Below are 17,923 nucleotides of genomic sequence, written 5' to 3'. Positions count from 1 at the left end.
AAGGACCTTTCCTGTATCCGTCTAACAGTAAATTATCTAGGCTATTTGCAGTTGAGTCGCTAGACTACCATGGTGAACCGAAATACTGATATGTTCTCTCTCATTTGATCACTTTTATTACATTTTCTGCCTTTTATTGCTCTTCCTTTACTGCTCTTTCCCTTAAGCCTTTTTAGTTTATTAAACCAAATTCAACCCCCCGTTTTGTGACCAAATAGACGGACCTTAACAGATATCTTGCCTCCCTGTGGAGATCGACCCGACTTCCCTAGCTATATTAGTTAGTGCCAGTTGGTTATTTTTGGTAGGTACACGACTAGCCTGTCAGATTTAATGCACGATGACAGTACCAAACAATGTGTATAGCTTGTATTTTCGATCGGTAGGTCGAAAATACGTGTCGGTTTGTGACTTAAGAAGTCGAGTCGAGAATTTTAAGGGAGAAATGAGGGGGCTGACACTCGCGTACCTTCAAATAGTGGCATTTGAGGGGTATTTATAGAGAAATGGGTGGTTGTGTGCGTTTTGAGCGACGTGGCCGCATGGGCTACTCGAAGAGGCGCGAGCCATTTCGCGGGTCTTCGAGCTGTCTTGTCACGATCACGCAATTGAAATCACGATTTGTTCTATCCTAGATTTTGGATGGCATGATTTATGCTTGACCATTCAAGTATACCGGGTATACTTAACATGGAAGCTTTGTGATGTTTGTTTTTTTGTGTTTGACTCGGTTTGACTCGTTGTCGGAGTCGGGATTTGAATTTTTGAGTCGTTTTTGGTCCGGTGTCGGTTTTGACTCTAGTTAGTGTCATTGAGACCCCGTCGTCATGCATAAAACAGTCCAGGTACTTTTGAAATGTTTTGTTTTCGAAATCATTTTGAGTTTTCCGACGTATAGTTATACAAAACTCTCGATTAAACGCTGCGATTCCTAAGCATGTTGTAGTCCGATAATCATCAGGTGTTTGTTGGAGACTCGACATATACTGGGTATCTACACCGTATGTGGGGTATAGACGTGTGAGCTAGCGAGTACTTTAGACTAGTAGATTACTTATTTAGCGCTTAGACTCGCCTTTTCCGTCTTGTCATTCGAGGGATATATTTTCCCCACTTTTTGACTATCTTATCTGTATGAACCTATGTTTTTATTTCTGCATACTCACTCTCCGTTGAATGTTAGTGACTCCTGCATGCTAAACCTTATCTATTAAATACAAGTTTTTAAAATTTCCTCATTTTCCGCTTGTATTTATTAGTTTTACTTTCCGCTTTATCGCGGGGTGTCACAATGTAGCTCCCGAAATGAAATCAAGTTGATGCTCAATGCCTTTAAGAGGAGTAAAGCCACTAGGAAGCTCACTTGGAAACACATCTTCATAGGAACCAACTAACTCATTAACCTCAATATGAAGGGACACTTCGTGCCATTCAAGTAAGTCTTTGGCAATGAGAACATAGACATCCTCTTCTCCTTTCAATTCTTGTAACATCTCGGTTTCATTGATCAATAAGACTTCCCTTGAAGGTTCAAGCATGGTTGGTGGTGTAGAAGGTTTGATGGACGGTGGTAGGGGCGAGAAAATGACCTTCCTTGAGCCAAATTTGAAAGTATAAGTGTTGTCTTTCCCATGATTAACCGAATCTCTATCAAACTCCCAAGGCGTACCAAGTAGAACATGGCAAACATCCATAGGTAAAACATCACAAAGAGCCTCATCTATGTAGTTTTTGCCAATGGAGAATGATACCAAGCATTGCTTACCAACACTTACCTCGACCCCTTTGTTGAGCCACCTCAATTTGTAAGGACATGGGTGGTCTTGTGTAGGTAAGGATAGCTTCTCAGCAAGAGTACTATAAGCCATAGTAGCACAACTCCCTCCGTTAATGATTAGGTTACAAACTCTTCCCTTGATGGTGCACCTAGATCGAAATATTTGGTGTCTTTGATCCATTTCTACGGGTTGGGGTTGTGTGTGCATTACCCTCCAAGTAACTAAGCTAAGATCCACATCCAACAACACCAATTCGGTCTCCCTTTGCTCCACGTCCTCCTCATCCTCATCACAAACAAGAATCTCATCATCTCCCCAATGAACCACTTCAAAGCTACTAAAGGCTCTCTTTGTAGGACATTCTTTAGCAAAGTGACCATAACCTTGACATTGGAAGCATTTTTTGAGGCCAACGATTTTTCTTTGTGAGGACTCGGGTGCTTTACCCTTATCAAGCATAGGAGTTTTCGTTTGGATGTTGGTTTCCTTGGGTTTGGTCTCGGCAAAGGAGAGGGTCTAGGGGCTATTTTGGGTATTATTTTTGAGCTAGTGGTCTTCCCGTTACCCATCTTCTCAACCCTAGGCCAAGTTCACGGTCTCATCAAAGGACCACACTTGATGCATTCAAACTCTACTAGCAATTCTATCATCCAACTCTTCCACAAACCTAGCAATCATTTGTTCGGGCTTCTCATTCATTTCACACTGAAAAGTGAGTTGTTCAAAGTCTCTAAGGTAGGACTCAAGGGGTTGCTGGTCTTTCTTAAGTTGTCTAAGCCTAATGAACATGTCTTTTGTATAGTCTTTAGGCAGAAATTTCTCTTTAAGCTTATTTTTCAATTTTAACCAAGACTTAATAGGTTCCTTACCATCCCTTTTTCTTTGGTGCTTTAAGTTCTCATACCAAAGTGAAGCATAACCTTTAAGTTTTAAGATGGCAACTTTAAAAGACTTGGCATCCGAGTATGCCTTGAACTCAAAGACTCTTTCAAAGGTCCTAAGTCAATATAACTAATCCTCGGAGTTTTAAACTACCATGAAAATCAGGAATTTCTACTTTTAAGTCTTTGTTGTGCTCTCCTTGAAAAGCCTCGGCCATGGAGTCCTCCGAATCTAAAAACGCCTCCTCTTCTTAGACACCTTGACCTTTTCCTCTCCCCAGAGGCCATGGCCTCTACCCCCGCCAAGAGGTGGTCTTCCATCTCGTGTTGGTGTTGGAATGTTACGAGAAATTGAGTGACTGAAATTAGTGATTGAAATTGAGTGAACGATATGACGTAATTCGAACACAAAATAATAGATTAAGCCTAAGGATTAGCCCAAGCACTAAGCAAAGGGTTCACCCAACACCAAGCACTAAGCAAAGGAGTCTCTTCAAGAACTAAGCAAAGAAGATATTATGTAGAAAGCAAAGCTTCTAACCTGTGTTTTTAATTCAATCAAATCTGAAAATTACATAGGGTTGGCTTGGGTTTTTATAGGCAGCAACACAATCTCCACCCTAAATTCAAATACACATCTAAGGGCTCATAGAGGCCTCTAGAAAATAGTACAAAAGCCGACCCCAATGGCCTTACACGAGTTGAAATTATAAGTTAAAAAGCAAGCAAAAGTAAACTAATGAGACAATCATTATCTAGGGCTAAAGTAGACTCCTTGGAGACCTCACAAGGACCGGCCAAGAGTATGATAAGAGCCATAGAGCAGCAAAAAGGACCTTTTGAGTTGTCTTAAATAATTTTGGAAGGTTGAAAGTGACTTAAAAGCGACCCTTGTACTCCCTCTTGTAAACCGTGCTCATATGGTCCACCCGGTTTGCTTCTTCAATTAAGGTATGATAGGTACCTTTTCAAGACAAACGTTCCTAGACAAAAATATTCTAAGATCATCATAGAAGTTATTTTGGCCGTTACATACCATAGGTTCTTAGATGGATTTTGAGCGGGACCTCAAATTTGACGAAGGTCCAAAACCGGGTGAAGGGTGGATGTTTTGTGGTGTGTCTTTTGTTTCACAATGAACCCAAAAAGGACAGTCCCAAGCTCGCATAAAGTCGATTGACATACTCACCTTGTCGATCGACTGCCAGACATAGCGCCCAAAAGTGGATCGACTGGTCGATCAATTTACCAGTGTTCGTCACCACAACAAGACGCATAACACACAACTCACACACCTGCAACTAATTAACAACAGCAACTTAACACTAACAACAACAATAACAACAACCTACCCACAATACAAAAATCGTCTAACCCGTTTAATACAACGACAACATCACAAAAACCCATAAACCCTTGGTCAGTCAATCATAGTCATATGAAACCCGTCTCAAACAATTATAACCAAAACCCCTAATTCATAATTTTAGGGTTACTCAAATCAAGGTTTAACTAAATTAATTAAGCTAACTAACTAAAGATTAGAGTTTACTTACGAATTAAAGATAAATAATATAGCAAAATCCGTCTCAAGTTCATCGAATCTCGCGCCCCTGAATTCTCCTTCTCGTGCTCCCTTTCTCTTTTTTTCTCCTATTAGGTTTTAGAACTATGTTTGTAGATACCCATATCTGTCGATATTAGAATTTATAGAAAATCCGACAAACACCCGATGATGATAGGTCAGCATGCACTCCTAGTTGGCGTTTGTCATTTATTTGGATTCGTTTTACGACGTAGAACGGGCGTTGTCGATGAAGCGTTTTTCTTAATTTAAATGATATTTAAATTAAATGTTTTTAAGATTTAAAATTCATTTTATTTATTTGAATTTGAATTTATTTTCTAATTTATTTTATTGAAAATAAAATAATTTTTAATTTGAAAAATCCTTTTTGAATGTTTAAAATTGTTTTATTAATCGTAATTTAAAAACTCGATTTTACAACGGTATTATACACGATTTCAAGGCCGTTTTTAAGCGATTTGGGCACAAATTTCGATGCAAATTTTGGCCTAATCTCCTCTCCTCCAACCCAGGTTGGAGTCCTAGAAAACCCAACCTAATCCTTGTCCTCTAACCCAATCAAAAATTCGTTTTAAACTGCCTACACAAGCAGCCCGTCACCATTGCTCGTGTTCAGCTTTCGACTCTCCAAACCCGTCTCAAACTAACTCAAACCTGTGACCCACTACCACCCTTCGATACCTAACCATACTAGCCTTAACTGAGTGCCTAACCAATGTCCTAGCCCAACCCAAATCACACCCAAACCACCCATAATCAGACACACAAGCAGGCGCACCGAGAGCACCAAGCTTCTGTTTCGGTTTGAAATACGCACCATAGATCGAGCCATCCTAAACACCACCTAGAATACATCCTTCCTTGATCCCTAAGTTAAATAATACTCCATAATACATTGCTAAAACTGAGCTAAATCCCTTGCCATAACCGAATAGTATACACTTTCCAAAAACCCGCAACAATATTTCGATGTTTCCTACTCCGTCTCTATTCACACTCATTACCTTAAACCTCAAAAACCCCACCTTCTATAGACTTCTAGACCATATAGTATCCTTCCATTGTCCAGTTATTGAGATAAAAATGCAATCCTAGCTCTATAAACTCTATTCTTACCATTCCCGTCTCCCTATATATACCTTCTTCAAAATCCCTCAAACAAAACGACACCAATTCCGTAACTTTGCACCTCTACCATATCCATACACCCATAATACATTGCCAAGCTTCAACTTCCAGAAACAATCCCCAAATCGTGCTCGAATTGGCTCGAAAAACTGTTTTCGCGTTATTTCTAGCATGAAACAACAGCTTTTGTTTTCCGTGCCTATTCCATCAATAATATCTCTGTTTGTTTACATTTTCAAAATCTACGTTCTTCCACGATTCTAAAACATCTTTCCAATCGAATTTTCCTCAAGAACGAGTGAGATATTCGAGTTTGAAAAACGCTACGCAACTCCTTGAAAAACACTTGTTTGCTTTGCTTCATCGTCGACGACGACCCCTCGAGACAAAATCTACGATAGATTACTACCCAAGACGGTATCAACAATACATGTAGGTTGAGGGTGCATTAAAAATGCTTCCTTTCTCCTTTTTAATTCCGTTTTGTATTGCTTTATTTATTATATCGTATTATGTTGTTTTATTATTTGAATTATGCAAGATTAGCGATAATTGTTGTACTGTTAATGTTGAATGAAGGAGAACGATATTAGTAGCATGGATGTGCCAATGGATGGCCTTTGTGTAGGGTTCTTGCAATGTAAAGGGTTCAGGTGCGGAAGCGGTTTGGTTGATTGTTGTCATTTGGTTGACTTGGATCGACATTATGAATCGGATGGGTCGGATTGAGTGTTTCTTTGTATATTTTCTTTTTTTTTGTGAAATTAGGGGATATTTATCAAACTAGACCTATAGTTTGATAATGGTCGAAAATCTCGTAACGCGACAAGGGTTTCTCTTAAACTTCGGATCGCATCCTTAGTCTAAGTCAAGAATCGAACACGTCGATGCTCTTTTTGTCTCGACACTCGTGTTTGAATACAACACAAAATGTTTATAACGGTTTTTTTAAAGAAAATTCTCAATTCAATTTCGATTTCATGGATAATAAAATGAATTACAAAATTTGGCTTATAAAGCCCCCTAAACCAACATGCCCTCCATGGTGTTTACCACCATTTGACCTTTAATTAATACTAGTCTTGCCTAGATTCTACAATAATCAACTAAAAATAAAATGTGAAGAAAACAAGGTTTGACAATAGATGACAAGGTTTCAATGTCCTTCAATGGGAGCCTCGAACTCACGCCCTTTGGACCAAGACTCGGCTGCTCATCCGTGCGCTGCTTCATGCTCTCTCGATTTGCGTGCTCACCTTAAATCGTCAACCTATTAACTATTAATTATTATAATTATCCGGGATTATTTTAACTTAGTTTTATTCGAAATTCCCGTATGTTTTATTATAATTTCTACCCCCCCCCCCCCCACTATTTACGTATCGATTCTTGTGCCTCCGCCTCTTGCGTTTGGCCATCATTTTAAGTCGCTTAGGTGGTCGAGAGGTGGCAGTGCTGGCTTCTTCGTCAGACTCGATTGGCCAATTGCTACCAAGTGATTCGCGAATGATCATTCCCGTGTCTTGACGGTTCCATTTCGAATAAGGTATCAAACCGGTCCAATTTTCAGGCCAAGGGTCGTCGCTTGGGTTGGTTTTGGTTGGTTTCTTTGTGCCTGGGGTGATGTTTGCCGCGGCCCTTAGGATATCGATTGGCAATTGCTTGGGCGCGGAATCCATCCTCTCAGTATCGATAAATTGACACTAGAATTCTATTCGCTCCTCTCCCTTTGTTTCGGTTTTGACTTCCTCTATTTTGTCACCAAACCCTTCGCCTTCCTCGCCGCTGCTTTTTTCGCCTTCGCCGCTGCTTTCCCCTTCCTCCTCCGAACTACTCCCTTCTGAATTTCCGCTGCCGGTGTCGTGACTGCTGTCATTACTTCCTCCGCCGCTGCTAGTGTCTTCTCCTCCTAGTGATTCGGAGTAACCTGTTGATTCAGAGGCCGAATCAATCCAACCTGACGGCCGTTTGAGAGTGGCGGTGAGGCTCATGGTGGTGTCGGTTTGGCAAGGCCAACTCGCTTATCGGTGGTGCCCCGTCGTGATATGAAGGGCGGGAGTATGGCAGTTACGGGTTCAAGGATGAAATCGTTGTTTGGTGTTGGAGTTTGAAGTGAATTAGGGTTTTCTTGTGAGATGAATTGACGAGTTACTGTATCCTCTTGTTCTTGGTCGAATCGAGGTGGGATATTTAAGTTAATAAATTGATCGTTCTCACTATCCAAGTCGGGAAATATTAACCACTCGAAATAAAAAAATGAATATTCTTGATCGGAGTTTACCTCTACTGGATCGTTACGATTTAGGGAAATCGAGACCCGAGGATCTGATACCACTTGCAACGTAAAGGGTTCGGGTGCGGAAGCGGTTTGATTGATTGTTGTCATTTGGTTGGTTTGGATCGACATTATGAATCGGATGGGTCGGATTGAGTGTTTCTTTGTATTTTTTTTTTTTTTTTTGTGAAATTAGGGAATATTTATCAATCTAGACCTATAGTTTGATAATGGTCGAAAATCTCGTAACGCGACAAGAGTTTCTCTTAAACTTCGGATCGCGTCCTTAGTCTAAGTCAAGAATCGAACACGTCGATGCTCTTTTTGTCTCGACACTCGTGTTTGAATACAACACAAAATGTTTATGATGGATTTTTTAGAGAAAATTCTCAATTCAATTTCTATTTCATGGATGATAATATGAATTACAAAATTTGGCTTATAAAGCCCCCTAAACCGACATGCCCTCCATGGTGTTTACCACCATTTGACCTTTAATTAATACTAGTCTTGCCTAGATTCTACAATAATAAACTAAAAATAAAATGTGAAGAAAATAAGGTTTGACAATAGATGACGAGGTTTGAATGTCCTTCAATGGGAGCCTCGAACTCACGACCTTCGGACCAAGACTCGGCTGCTCATCCGTGTGCTGCTTCGTGCTCTCTCGATTTGCGTGCTCGCCTTAAATCGTCAACCCATTAACTATTACTTATTATAATTATCCGGGATTATTTTAACTTAGTTTTATTCGAAATTCCCGTATGTTTTATTATAATTTCTACTCCCCCCCCCCTCTTTACGTATCAGTTTTGTTTTCTGTTAACTTAGATTTGTATCATATGTTTGATTATAACAAGTGTAGCATGTTTTAATCACTAATTATGAGTAATTCTTGGCATGTTAATTTTAATTATCAATTCGAAGTTATTAATGTTTAATTTAATTAGAATGAAATTCTTGTTAGATTTGCCATGTTTTATTCGTTCTTATGATTTTTCACATGTTTAGTTTAATGGTTTGATTATTTAGCATGTTAGATTTATGTTTATTTATTTTTAATTATGTAAAAATTGATTTGTGATGATTTTCCAGAATAATTAATTTATAATTTTAATTTGGGTTAATTTTCGTGATTTATTTCGTTGATTTAGTATTTAATTTGTAATTAACATTGTTTTTATGAAAAACTCGCGCAAGGCAGGGGTCGGATCTGACATATCTCGAAATTCTAGATCCGTACAGTGCACGGGTCTTTCCAGATTATGTGTTTTAGTTTGTTGTTCTAATTTAATAATATGTGTCTAATTTTAGTTTAATTTGTTTGACTAAGTTTAGATTTTAATTAATATTGTTATTAATTCGTGTTGTGTCTTAACTAACAATTAATGTGTGTTAATCTGTCTTATGCTAAGAGTAAGAATCCCTCTTATCCCTCTCTTGTGTCTTCATTCATGTTAGTTAGAATAGCTAATGAATTTCATATGTTAAAACAACTTGGACAAAGTAGTTTAATTTGCATTAAAAGATGACTTAGAAATTGTTTTCACATGTTAGGGTTAAAACGTTGTTTTCACTTCAAAAAATACAATTCTTTCGACTAGCCATCATTTTTCTAAGTAGAGGCCTCATTGCGACGGGCGGAGTTAGGTGTCTTATTAACGGACTTCCTAACACGTACCCACACACGGACCTTTTCTCTAAACGGTTTTCGAGTTTTCCTTAAAACTTGGTGGCGACTCTTTTTCCAAAACCCCCGTGGATTATCAAATTCCCACATCTACAATGTTGTAAAAGTGTATATAATTGTGGGATGGGTAGTATATATAGGTCTAGGTTATAACATATGATTTAGGAAACTTTACTTAAATATGAGGAAACACCCCAAACTGAGATTTAGTCTATCGACAGGGTATAATAGTCGATCGACTTAATTTCAAACGGCCGTCATTACTTCGTTACTTATCGGAATGAAGCTTGTGAGCATGCGTTGGAAATCTAAGACAGTAAGCTTTCACCTCCAATTTGATTCATCTCCATTGGAGCTTTGAAACTCTAGATATAACAGTTTGAAGTTGACTCTTATACGAGCGACCATCTTACCAACTCACTTCTTAGACGACTCACTACTTAGACTCACAAAGGGTCCTATAACCTTAAAATGACGGGCATTACAGTCTTCCCTCTTTAAAAGGAACTTCGTCCCGAAGTTCGCTCACACTACCGCTTCACAAAAAAAATAACTCGTCACAAATGATATCCATATTAGCTCGACTTATAAATTCATCCATTCAATTAAACACAACTTCATCATTTAAAGAAGCATAATAGCGAAATTTCGTAGTATCACATTCTACCTCCCTGAAAATAACTTCGTCCTCGAAGATTCCTAGACAATACCATTTCAAATACCAATAGACTCCAAAATACTCATAGGCTTCCGAGTTTAAATACAACCCTAAGTACCAATAAGCACAACATAAATCAATTCTCAGTTCCAAGTTAAATGTCACAACAAAACCCAACACGCTTACTAACACTTACTAAGACAACCAAATAACTAATCAAAATGTAGTATATGACATCCTGCCCCTCTTAAAATTAAGGCTACATCCACGTCACCTCAAAGATTATACAACACTCACAAATATTTCTAATAATTCACTTTTTTTTTACCCCAACTCGTCTATATTTTAACAAAAACACTCAAGAGACTCCCATATGAACTATCTTGCATTCTTCAACACCCCACAACAAATCGCCCAATCTAACAACTCCCCCCATCTGTCTCAAATATTAACCATTTAACTGATGTTTCTCAATTGCGTTAACAATTAGGTTGTCCCTTTACAAGATATATACGATAAATTAGCTACCACAACAATTATAACTAAGTCTTACACTCATAATATACTTTAACCTCTCATCTACAAGTAAAATGTTCGGAAGAAACAACCATAATGGTATCATGACACCGATCCACATGCCCATAATAGGATACTTACTCATTCACATCCATTTATCAGGACTAACTCTCCGGATAAGACCAAATCAATATCCATTACAAAGCTCATATATTTACATAACCAACATACTAGTCCACCATCCTTAACAAAGAATAAAATCTACTCATAAGCTTGCCCAAGTGATACGCTACTCCGCTTAATATTACCACATCAGATAGACACCCATAACATTGATACTACACCTAAATAATTTGATGACAACCTTATGATTATCATCTTATACCACCATCCATAAAATTGATACACAATCACTTTCAAACATCATACATAAGCATCTGAAGTATCAAATAGACCGCTCACATATAACAGTTAGCAAACCAAAATTGTACAAACCTAAGTATCCATTTTTTTTTCCTAAATGACATAAATAATTAGTTACTGTATATTGAAACAACGAAGTTAACCTCTATGCACTACATATTACAGTCCCCAAATTCTCGTAAATATCACTAAGTCAAACCACTTGGCCATGCCCAGCAACTAACAACCTTGTAGTTTCATGGATCCCAAATACTATTCCACCATTTATTAACAAAAAAAAAAAAAAAAGCCCTAGAGAGCGAAAAAAAACATGTGCGATTAACTCTTTGTGCCGCCATTAATGTGCCTTAATGGCTAGGAAATCTAGCCATCAAAGACAAAGAGAACTGCATCTAAGAGGACGTAGTATTCCTGCTGCGTCGAAGGAGATGAGTGATACAGTTGAGAACGTAGAAAGTGTGGAAGTTGGGAACCCTAATATGCGTACTGGACCAGATGTAGAAGAAGAAGGGAACATGAAAAACATTCACGACATTGTAGGTATCCCAGAAATAGTAGTGGAGACCGAAGATGAAGAAGGAACAGATGAGGAAATTGAGGACAGTGAGGAAGAGGATGAGTTTGTCCCTGAAAGCCTTGAACAGGGGATTGAAAATAATGAGAATGATTCGAAAACAGAGTCTGGGGAGATGTTACAGTTGCAGAATGAGGATGTCGAGGAGGAGGTGGAATACTGGAAACAGGCGGTTATTTGTTTTATCCTTGGTGCAAACCCACCTTGGGAGATTGTAGAGGGGTTCATAAGAAGGATTTGGACGAAATTCAACATTGACAAAATTTCTTTCTTGCCAAATGGAATTTTCTTGGTTAGATTCAAAACCATGGAGATGAAGGAGAAGGTGTTAGCATCAGGACACTATTTATTTGATAACAAGCCGATGATTGTAAAAGCTTGGGAAAAGGATTTGGAAATGAAGAAAGGAGAAGTGAAGTCTGTTCCTGCTTGGATAAGGATCCATAAATTGCCTCTAAAATTCTGGGGTAAAAGTTTGCCTAAGATCACAAGTATTGTAGGGAAATATGTTAAATGTGATGTGGCAACAGAAGAGAGAACTAGACTTGGGTTTGCTAGAGTTATGGTGGAGTTAATGGTGGATCAGAAATTACCTAATAGGGTTTCATTCAAAGATGAAAATGGTGGTATAGTTCAGGTGGAAGTAGAGTATGAATGGAGGCCTGTTACGTGTACAAAATGCAAAGGAATGGGTCATGACATGGAGCATTGTAGAAAAGGAGAACAGAAGATGCATCACAAGGTGCCTGTCAAGCAGGTTTGGGTCCCCAAGAAGACTGTGACTGCTGGTGAACCAGCTCAGGTGAGACAGCTAGCTCTGGAGCAAACCAGGCCAGTGAGTACGGTTGGGAGACTAGAACAGGGTCATCACACACCTGTTAAGAGACTGGTAAGGATGCATTCAAGACAAGGAAGCAAAGATGGATATAGCAATGAAAACTTTGGAGCATTCTCTTACAAAGAGGTTGTTACTTCACCATCTAAGAAGAGTAGTGGGAAAATTGGTAATGATGATATTCACTCCCAGTCTAATGGATAGAATTGGATTTTGGAATATAAGGGGTATGAATAGAGTAGGTAAACAGAGGGAGATTAATTATTTTTTGCAAGTTAATAATATAGGTCTTTTTGGTCTGTTAGAGACTAAGATAAAGAATAAAGCCTTCAGTAAGGCAGCTGGTAATTTTAATAATTGGTGCATCACATCTAATAATGGATATCACTCTGGTGGGCGTATATGGGTGTTGTGGAACCCTACTATGTTTAGAGTTCAAATTTTGGAATATAATGCTCAATATATACATATGAAAATTGATTCTTTGGTGGATAGGAGAGTTTTCTGGTTAACTATGACATATGCTTTCAATGGTATTGCTGAGAGAGCTCCTCTGTGGGACAACCTGACCAGATTGGAGAATCAGATTGCAGGACCTTGGGCAGTGGTAGGTGATTTTAACTGTGTGTTATCTCCTTCTGAGAGAGTAGGTGGGAATGCTCCTTCAGGTGAGATAGATCCATTCAGAAGATGTGTTGCTGACTGTGGACTGATGGACATTGCTGCAATAGGTGCTGTGTACACTTGGAATAATAAACAGAAACCTGAGGAAAGAATTTATAGCAGAATTGACAGGTTTATGGTTAACAAGGCATGGTGTGATAATTTTACTGATTTGTATGCACACTTTATGCCTGAGGGACTGTATGATCATACACCATGTGTTATTAAGAGTTCTAATCAAGGTCAAAGCAAGAGGTCTTTCAAATACTTCAATATGTGGGGAGGGTCAAAAAATTTCTTACCTCTTGTGAGAGCAAATTGGGATTCTGGTTTGGTGGGCACACCAATGTTCAGACTGGTTAAGAGTTTGAAGAGGATAAAGCCTGTGCTGAAACAGTTGAATGTGGAGAGTTATAGTGATATTGAGGGGGCTACCAACATTCTGCAGAAACAGGTGGAGATCATGCAGGAGGAAATATCAAGAGATCCTACCAACTTGCAGCTTATAGCAGATGAATATGAGGCCACTCTGAAATTGCAAGACTTATCAAAGGCCAAGGAGAGCTTCCTGTCTCAGAAAGCTAAGCAGCAGTGGGTTAAAGAGGGGGATTCTAATAGTGCTTACTTTCATGGAATTCTGAAAAAAAGAAGGAATTTGAATAAGGTGGTGCTAGTTGAGGATATGAATGGAAGAGAGTGTGATAGTCCAGATCAGATTCAGGAAGCTTTTCTTGAATATTATCAATCCTTGCTAGGCTCCAGTCAAACAACTAAGAAGGTGCACAAGAGTATCATAGGTCAGGGACCTATATGCACTACTGAGCATTGGAACTTGCTGCTGCAACCTGTTACAGGTTTGGAGATTAAGGTAGCTTTGTTTAGTATCCCTGATATCAAGTCTCCTGGTCCTGATGGATACACGAGTAAGTTCTTCAAAGATGCTTGGGGTGAGGTAGGAGGGGATGTTATTCATGCAGTGCAAGACTTTTTCCAGAGTAGGCAGCTCCTCAAGCAAATCAATGCAACAAATTTGACCCTGATTCCCAAATGTGAACGGCCAAAGAGTGTTTTGCAGTTCAGGCCAATAGCGTGCTGTAATGTAGTATACAAGGTCATATCTAAGCTCTTGTGTACTAGGTTAGCTGCTGTCCTGCCTCAAATTGTTGGTCAGAACCAAGGTGCCTTCATACAGAATAGAAGTATTCAAGAGAACATTCTCATATGCCAAGACTTGATAAGACTTTATGAGAGGCCTCATGCTTCCCCAAGATGTATGTTTAAGATAGACCTTCAGAAAGCTTATGACACTGTGGAGTGGACTTTTGTGAGACAACTCCTTGATGCTCTTAATTTCCCTTCTGAGTTCAAGGACATGATTATCCAAAGTGCATTACTTCAAAGATCTTACTCTGTCCCTGTCAATGGAGAGATGTTTGGATATTTTCAGGGCAAGAGGGGACTTAGACAAGGGGATCCCTTGTCCCCCTTGATTTTCACTCTGTGCATGGAGTATTTGACCCGTACTCTTCAGTATGCAGCTTCCAAGTATGAGTTTAAGTACCATCCTATGTGCAAGAATCAGAAACTGAATTGCTTGATGTTTGCGGATGATGTCCTCATGTTCAGCAAAGGGGATGCTAAGTCAATGATGTTACTGTTGCAAGCTTTATCTACATTCTCTAAAGCAACAGGACTGAAGGTGAGTGCATCAAAATCTAGTGCTTATTTCAGGAATGTACCAGAACAGCTTAAGCTTGAGATTTTACAAGTCTCAGGGTTTGTTGAAGGCCAAATCCCGTTCCAATATCTTGGCATGCCCATTCAAACCACAAGGCTAAAGAAACAGGATTGTGAATGCTTAGTGGACAAAATATGCTCTAGGATTCATGGGTATGGAGCAAGAAAGTTCTCATATGCTGGTAGGTTGACCATAGTTAGCAGTGTTCTGAATTCTTTACATTCTTATTGGGCATCAATGTTTGTTCTGCCCAAGGGAGTGATAAAGAGGATTGAGGCAGTGTGTAGGAATTTCTTATGGGATAATAGTGCAGACTACAGGAGGATTCCATTGGTTGGATGGGATACTGTTTGTAGACCAAAGGATGAGGGAGGTTTGGGCATTAAGGATCAGGAAAATTGGAACAAGGCAATGGTGGGAAGGCTAGTTGATTGGATAGCTGTCAATAGAGATTCCATATGGGTGCACTGGGTCCATAACAACTACCTCAAAGGGCAGAACTGGATGGATTATAAGCCTAGCATGAGTTCAAGCTGGGTATGGAGAAGAATCTGCAAAGTCAAAGAAGAGATGGTACCAGGTTATTCAAATGGCATATGGCAAGTTCAACCTGATGGGTATACACCTGCTGGAACCTATGAGTGGTTCAAGGGGAGTAGACCAAAGGTGAACTGGTATAGGGTTATCTGGGATGGGTGGGTAATTCCCAAGCACCAATTTATGGGATGGCTTGTAGCCCATGATGCCGAACACAACATCCAAACTGGTTGGGTTTGGTGTGGATGTTGAGGATACCTGCTGTATTTGTGCCTTATCAGAAGAGACATCTGAACAACTTTTCTGTGAGTGTGAATACAGCAAGAGGATAGTGAGGGAGGTGAATAAGCTGACTAGATGGGATTTCCCTGAGAGTAGGGTGATGGAATGGTGTTTGCAAAGGACGGGTTCTAAGCTGCAAAGGGGTATCCAAATGCACTATTCTTTGTCTGTTATATCAGTCCGCATCAAAGAAACAAGGCTAGAAATGAGAAGGTCATGCTGTGTCCAGAACGAGTAGCCAAGCAAATAGTAGAGGAGATCAGAGTACGAGTCAGTGGCAGGGATAAGAAGCTGCTGAATTTAGATGACTTAGAATGGCTTAAAAATATGCATCTGTTGGAGTGATATTTTGTTGATTGTTCTAGTATACATGCACCTGTGTAAATTATGATTTTGATATATAATATACTCACATTTCACCAAAAAAAAAAAAAAAAAAAAAAAATACTATTCCACCACCTAACTATAACATTTCACAACTTACAACAGAATTTTGGTACAACTTGTCCAACCCACTTAAATGTCAATGTCTCCTTTCACAAAGCCACACAAAAGTAAACAAAGTCAATATTGTAAAGTAAGCACCACCACAAATTCTTCCGGAGGTACCCGTCGCAAACTTGCGACGGGTCAATTATATACCATATTAATCGCGGGTTGGGAAACAGGATACGGACAAAGCACTGTTTCTCATTTATTGCATGTTGTACGTGCATGACAGTTATTGTCAATTATTGACAATAAGTCCTTATTGCCTTTAATGCCATATATCTCCATATCTCTCTCATTAATGCTAGTCTTATTCTTCACTCTCCTGCGTCTTCATCTTCAGTTCAAAATTATCTCAAATCCCATTCATATCTATCTATTGTTCAACATTGCTAAGAAAGCCCCAAAAAATATATCCCATTAAAATCTTACTTGTGTTCAAAATTATATATGCGTCTTAAAATCAATTGTCAAAATTTACATTCTTAATATCTCAAAAAACTTGCGATCAAAATAATGGCTGACGAAAATGGAGCCTTAATTGACTTTACTATGGTGGACGAAGACGATGATAATGTCATAATCCATGGAGGGTTGACGGATAATAGTAAAAGTATGTATAATTAGGACACATTTTTTTAAAATTACAACAAAATGTTCACATTTTTTTCACAAAGGTGTTTACTTTTGGGGCAAATGTCAACTGTCAACTAGAATAAGTCATATAATGTAAAATGCAGTTGTTGTGTTTGTATTTTATTCATGTCTATACTTTTTCTTCTCATGTGATCCACTTAATTAGATTATGGTAGTTCATATAAATGCACATGTTGGTGGGTTATTCATAAAGGTCTACACTTTTAGTACAAATGTTACCCTGTCAACTATAGTAACACAGATAATGGAATTTGTAATTGTTGTTTAGTATTGTATTGATGTCTATATTTTTTTGGCAAATGTCACGCTGTTAATTAGACTATCTCAGTTGGCACTTGTTATTTAGTATTGTATTGATGTCTACACTTTTTGGGCAAATGTCACCCTTTCAACTAGATTATCTCAGATTGCACTTATTTTTTAGTATTGTATTGATGTCTATACTAAACTAGACTATCTCAGATTGCACTTGTCAACTATAGTAAGGCAGATAATGAAAATTGCACTTGTTGTTTAGTATTGTATTGATGTCTATACTTTTTGGGCAAATGTCACCCTGTCAACTAGATTATCTCAGTTCATATAAATGTACATGTTGTATCTCTCACAAATGTCTATACTTTTAGGATAAATGTCACCCTGTCAACTAGAATAAGGCAGATAATGTAAAATGCACTTGTGTGTTTTGTATTTTATTAATGTCTATACTTTCTATTCTAATAGGACCCTGATAACTGCTGTATCGGAAACCTCACAGGCCGTTGGTTTCCGCATCAGGAAAGCAACTTCTCGCAAAGCAAACGCGCGTGGCGCACCCGAAGTCGAGAAATACTTTGTATGCTCATGTGAAGGAAAACATGGGAATGGTAGTAGGCAAGCTCAGAATGGTTTACCCCATATTGTTACGAACCATTTGAGGAATGTTGCAATCACATTTGGTGTTTTGAGACACTTATTTTGGGCACAAAGTTATGTCTATGAAAACATCCGAATATAAGTGTAATCATAATTTTTTTTAAACATAACAATGTTATAAGAGCAAGACAATATGCCACTAATTTTAGATGATAAGCTACCACTTTGTTGCAACATTTAATGAAAACAGAAAGTTATAAAATAATCACTAAGTTAGTTACACTAATTTTTACAAGATGTTCACATCAGGTGCAATATGCTACCAATTTAAGGATTATTAAATTTTGTAAAAGCAT

At 38.5% G+C, this 17,923-nt stretch overlaps 1 protein-coding gene across 1 annotated transcript; it reads right to left on the bottom strand.

Moving 5' to 3' along the window:
- Nucleotides 1–1,286: 1,286 nt before the first annotated feature.
- On the bottom strand, nucleotides 1,287–1,868 carry LOC141595360 (uncharacterized). Its single transcript, XM_074415323.1, has one exon. The coding sequence runs from the start codon at nucleotides 1,866–1,868 to the stop codon at nucleotides 1,287–1,289; it is 582 nt and encodes a 193-aa protein (XP_074271424.1).
- Between the last annotated feature and the right edge of the window lie 16,055 nt (nucleotides 1,869–17,923).

The sequence above is a fragment of the Silene latifolia genome, chromosome 8 (assembly GCF_048544455.1).
Source record: "Silene latifolia isolate original U9 population chromosome 8, ASM4854445v1, whole genome shotgun sequence".
In the NCBI taxonomy this organism is placed as follows: domain Eukaryota; kingdom Viridiplantae; phylum Streptophyta; class Magnoliopsida; order Caryophyllales; family Caryophyllaceae; genus Silene; species Silene latifolia.
Note: the sequence above shows the minus strand (reverse complement) of the source record. Positions and strands in the feature narration are given on the sequence as shown.

Excerpts from the sequence above, each read along its gene's own strand:
- LOC141595360 (XM_074415323.1), bottom strand. The coding sequence starts at position 1,868 with ATGGCTTATAGTACTCTTGCTGAGAAGCTATCCTTACCTACACAAGAC.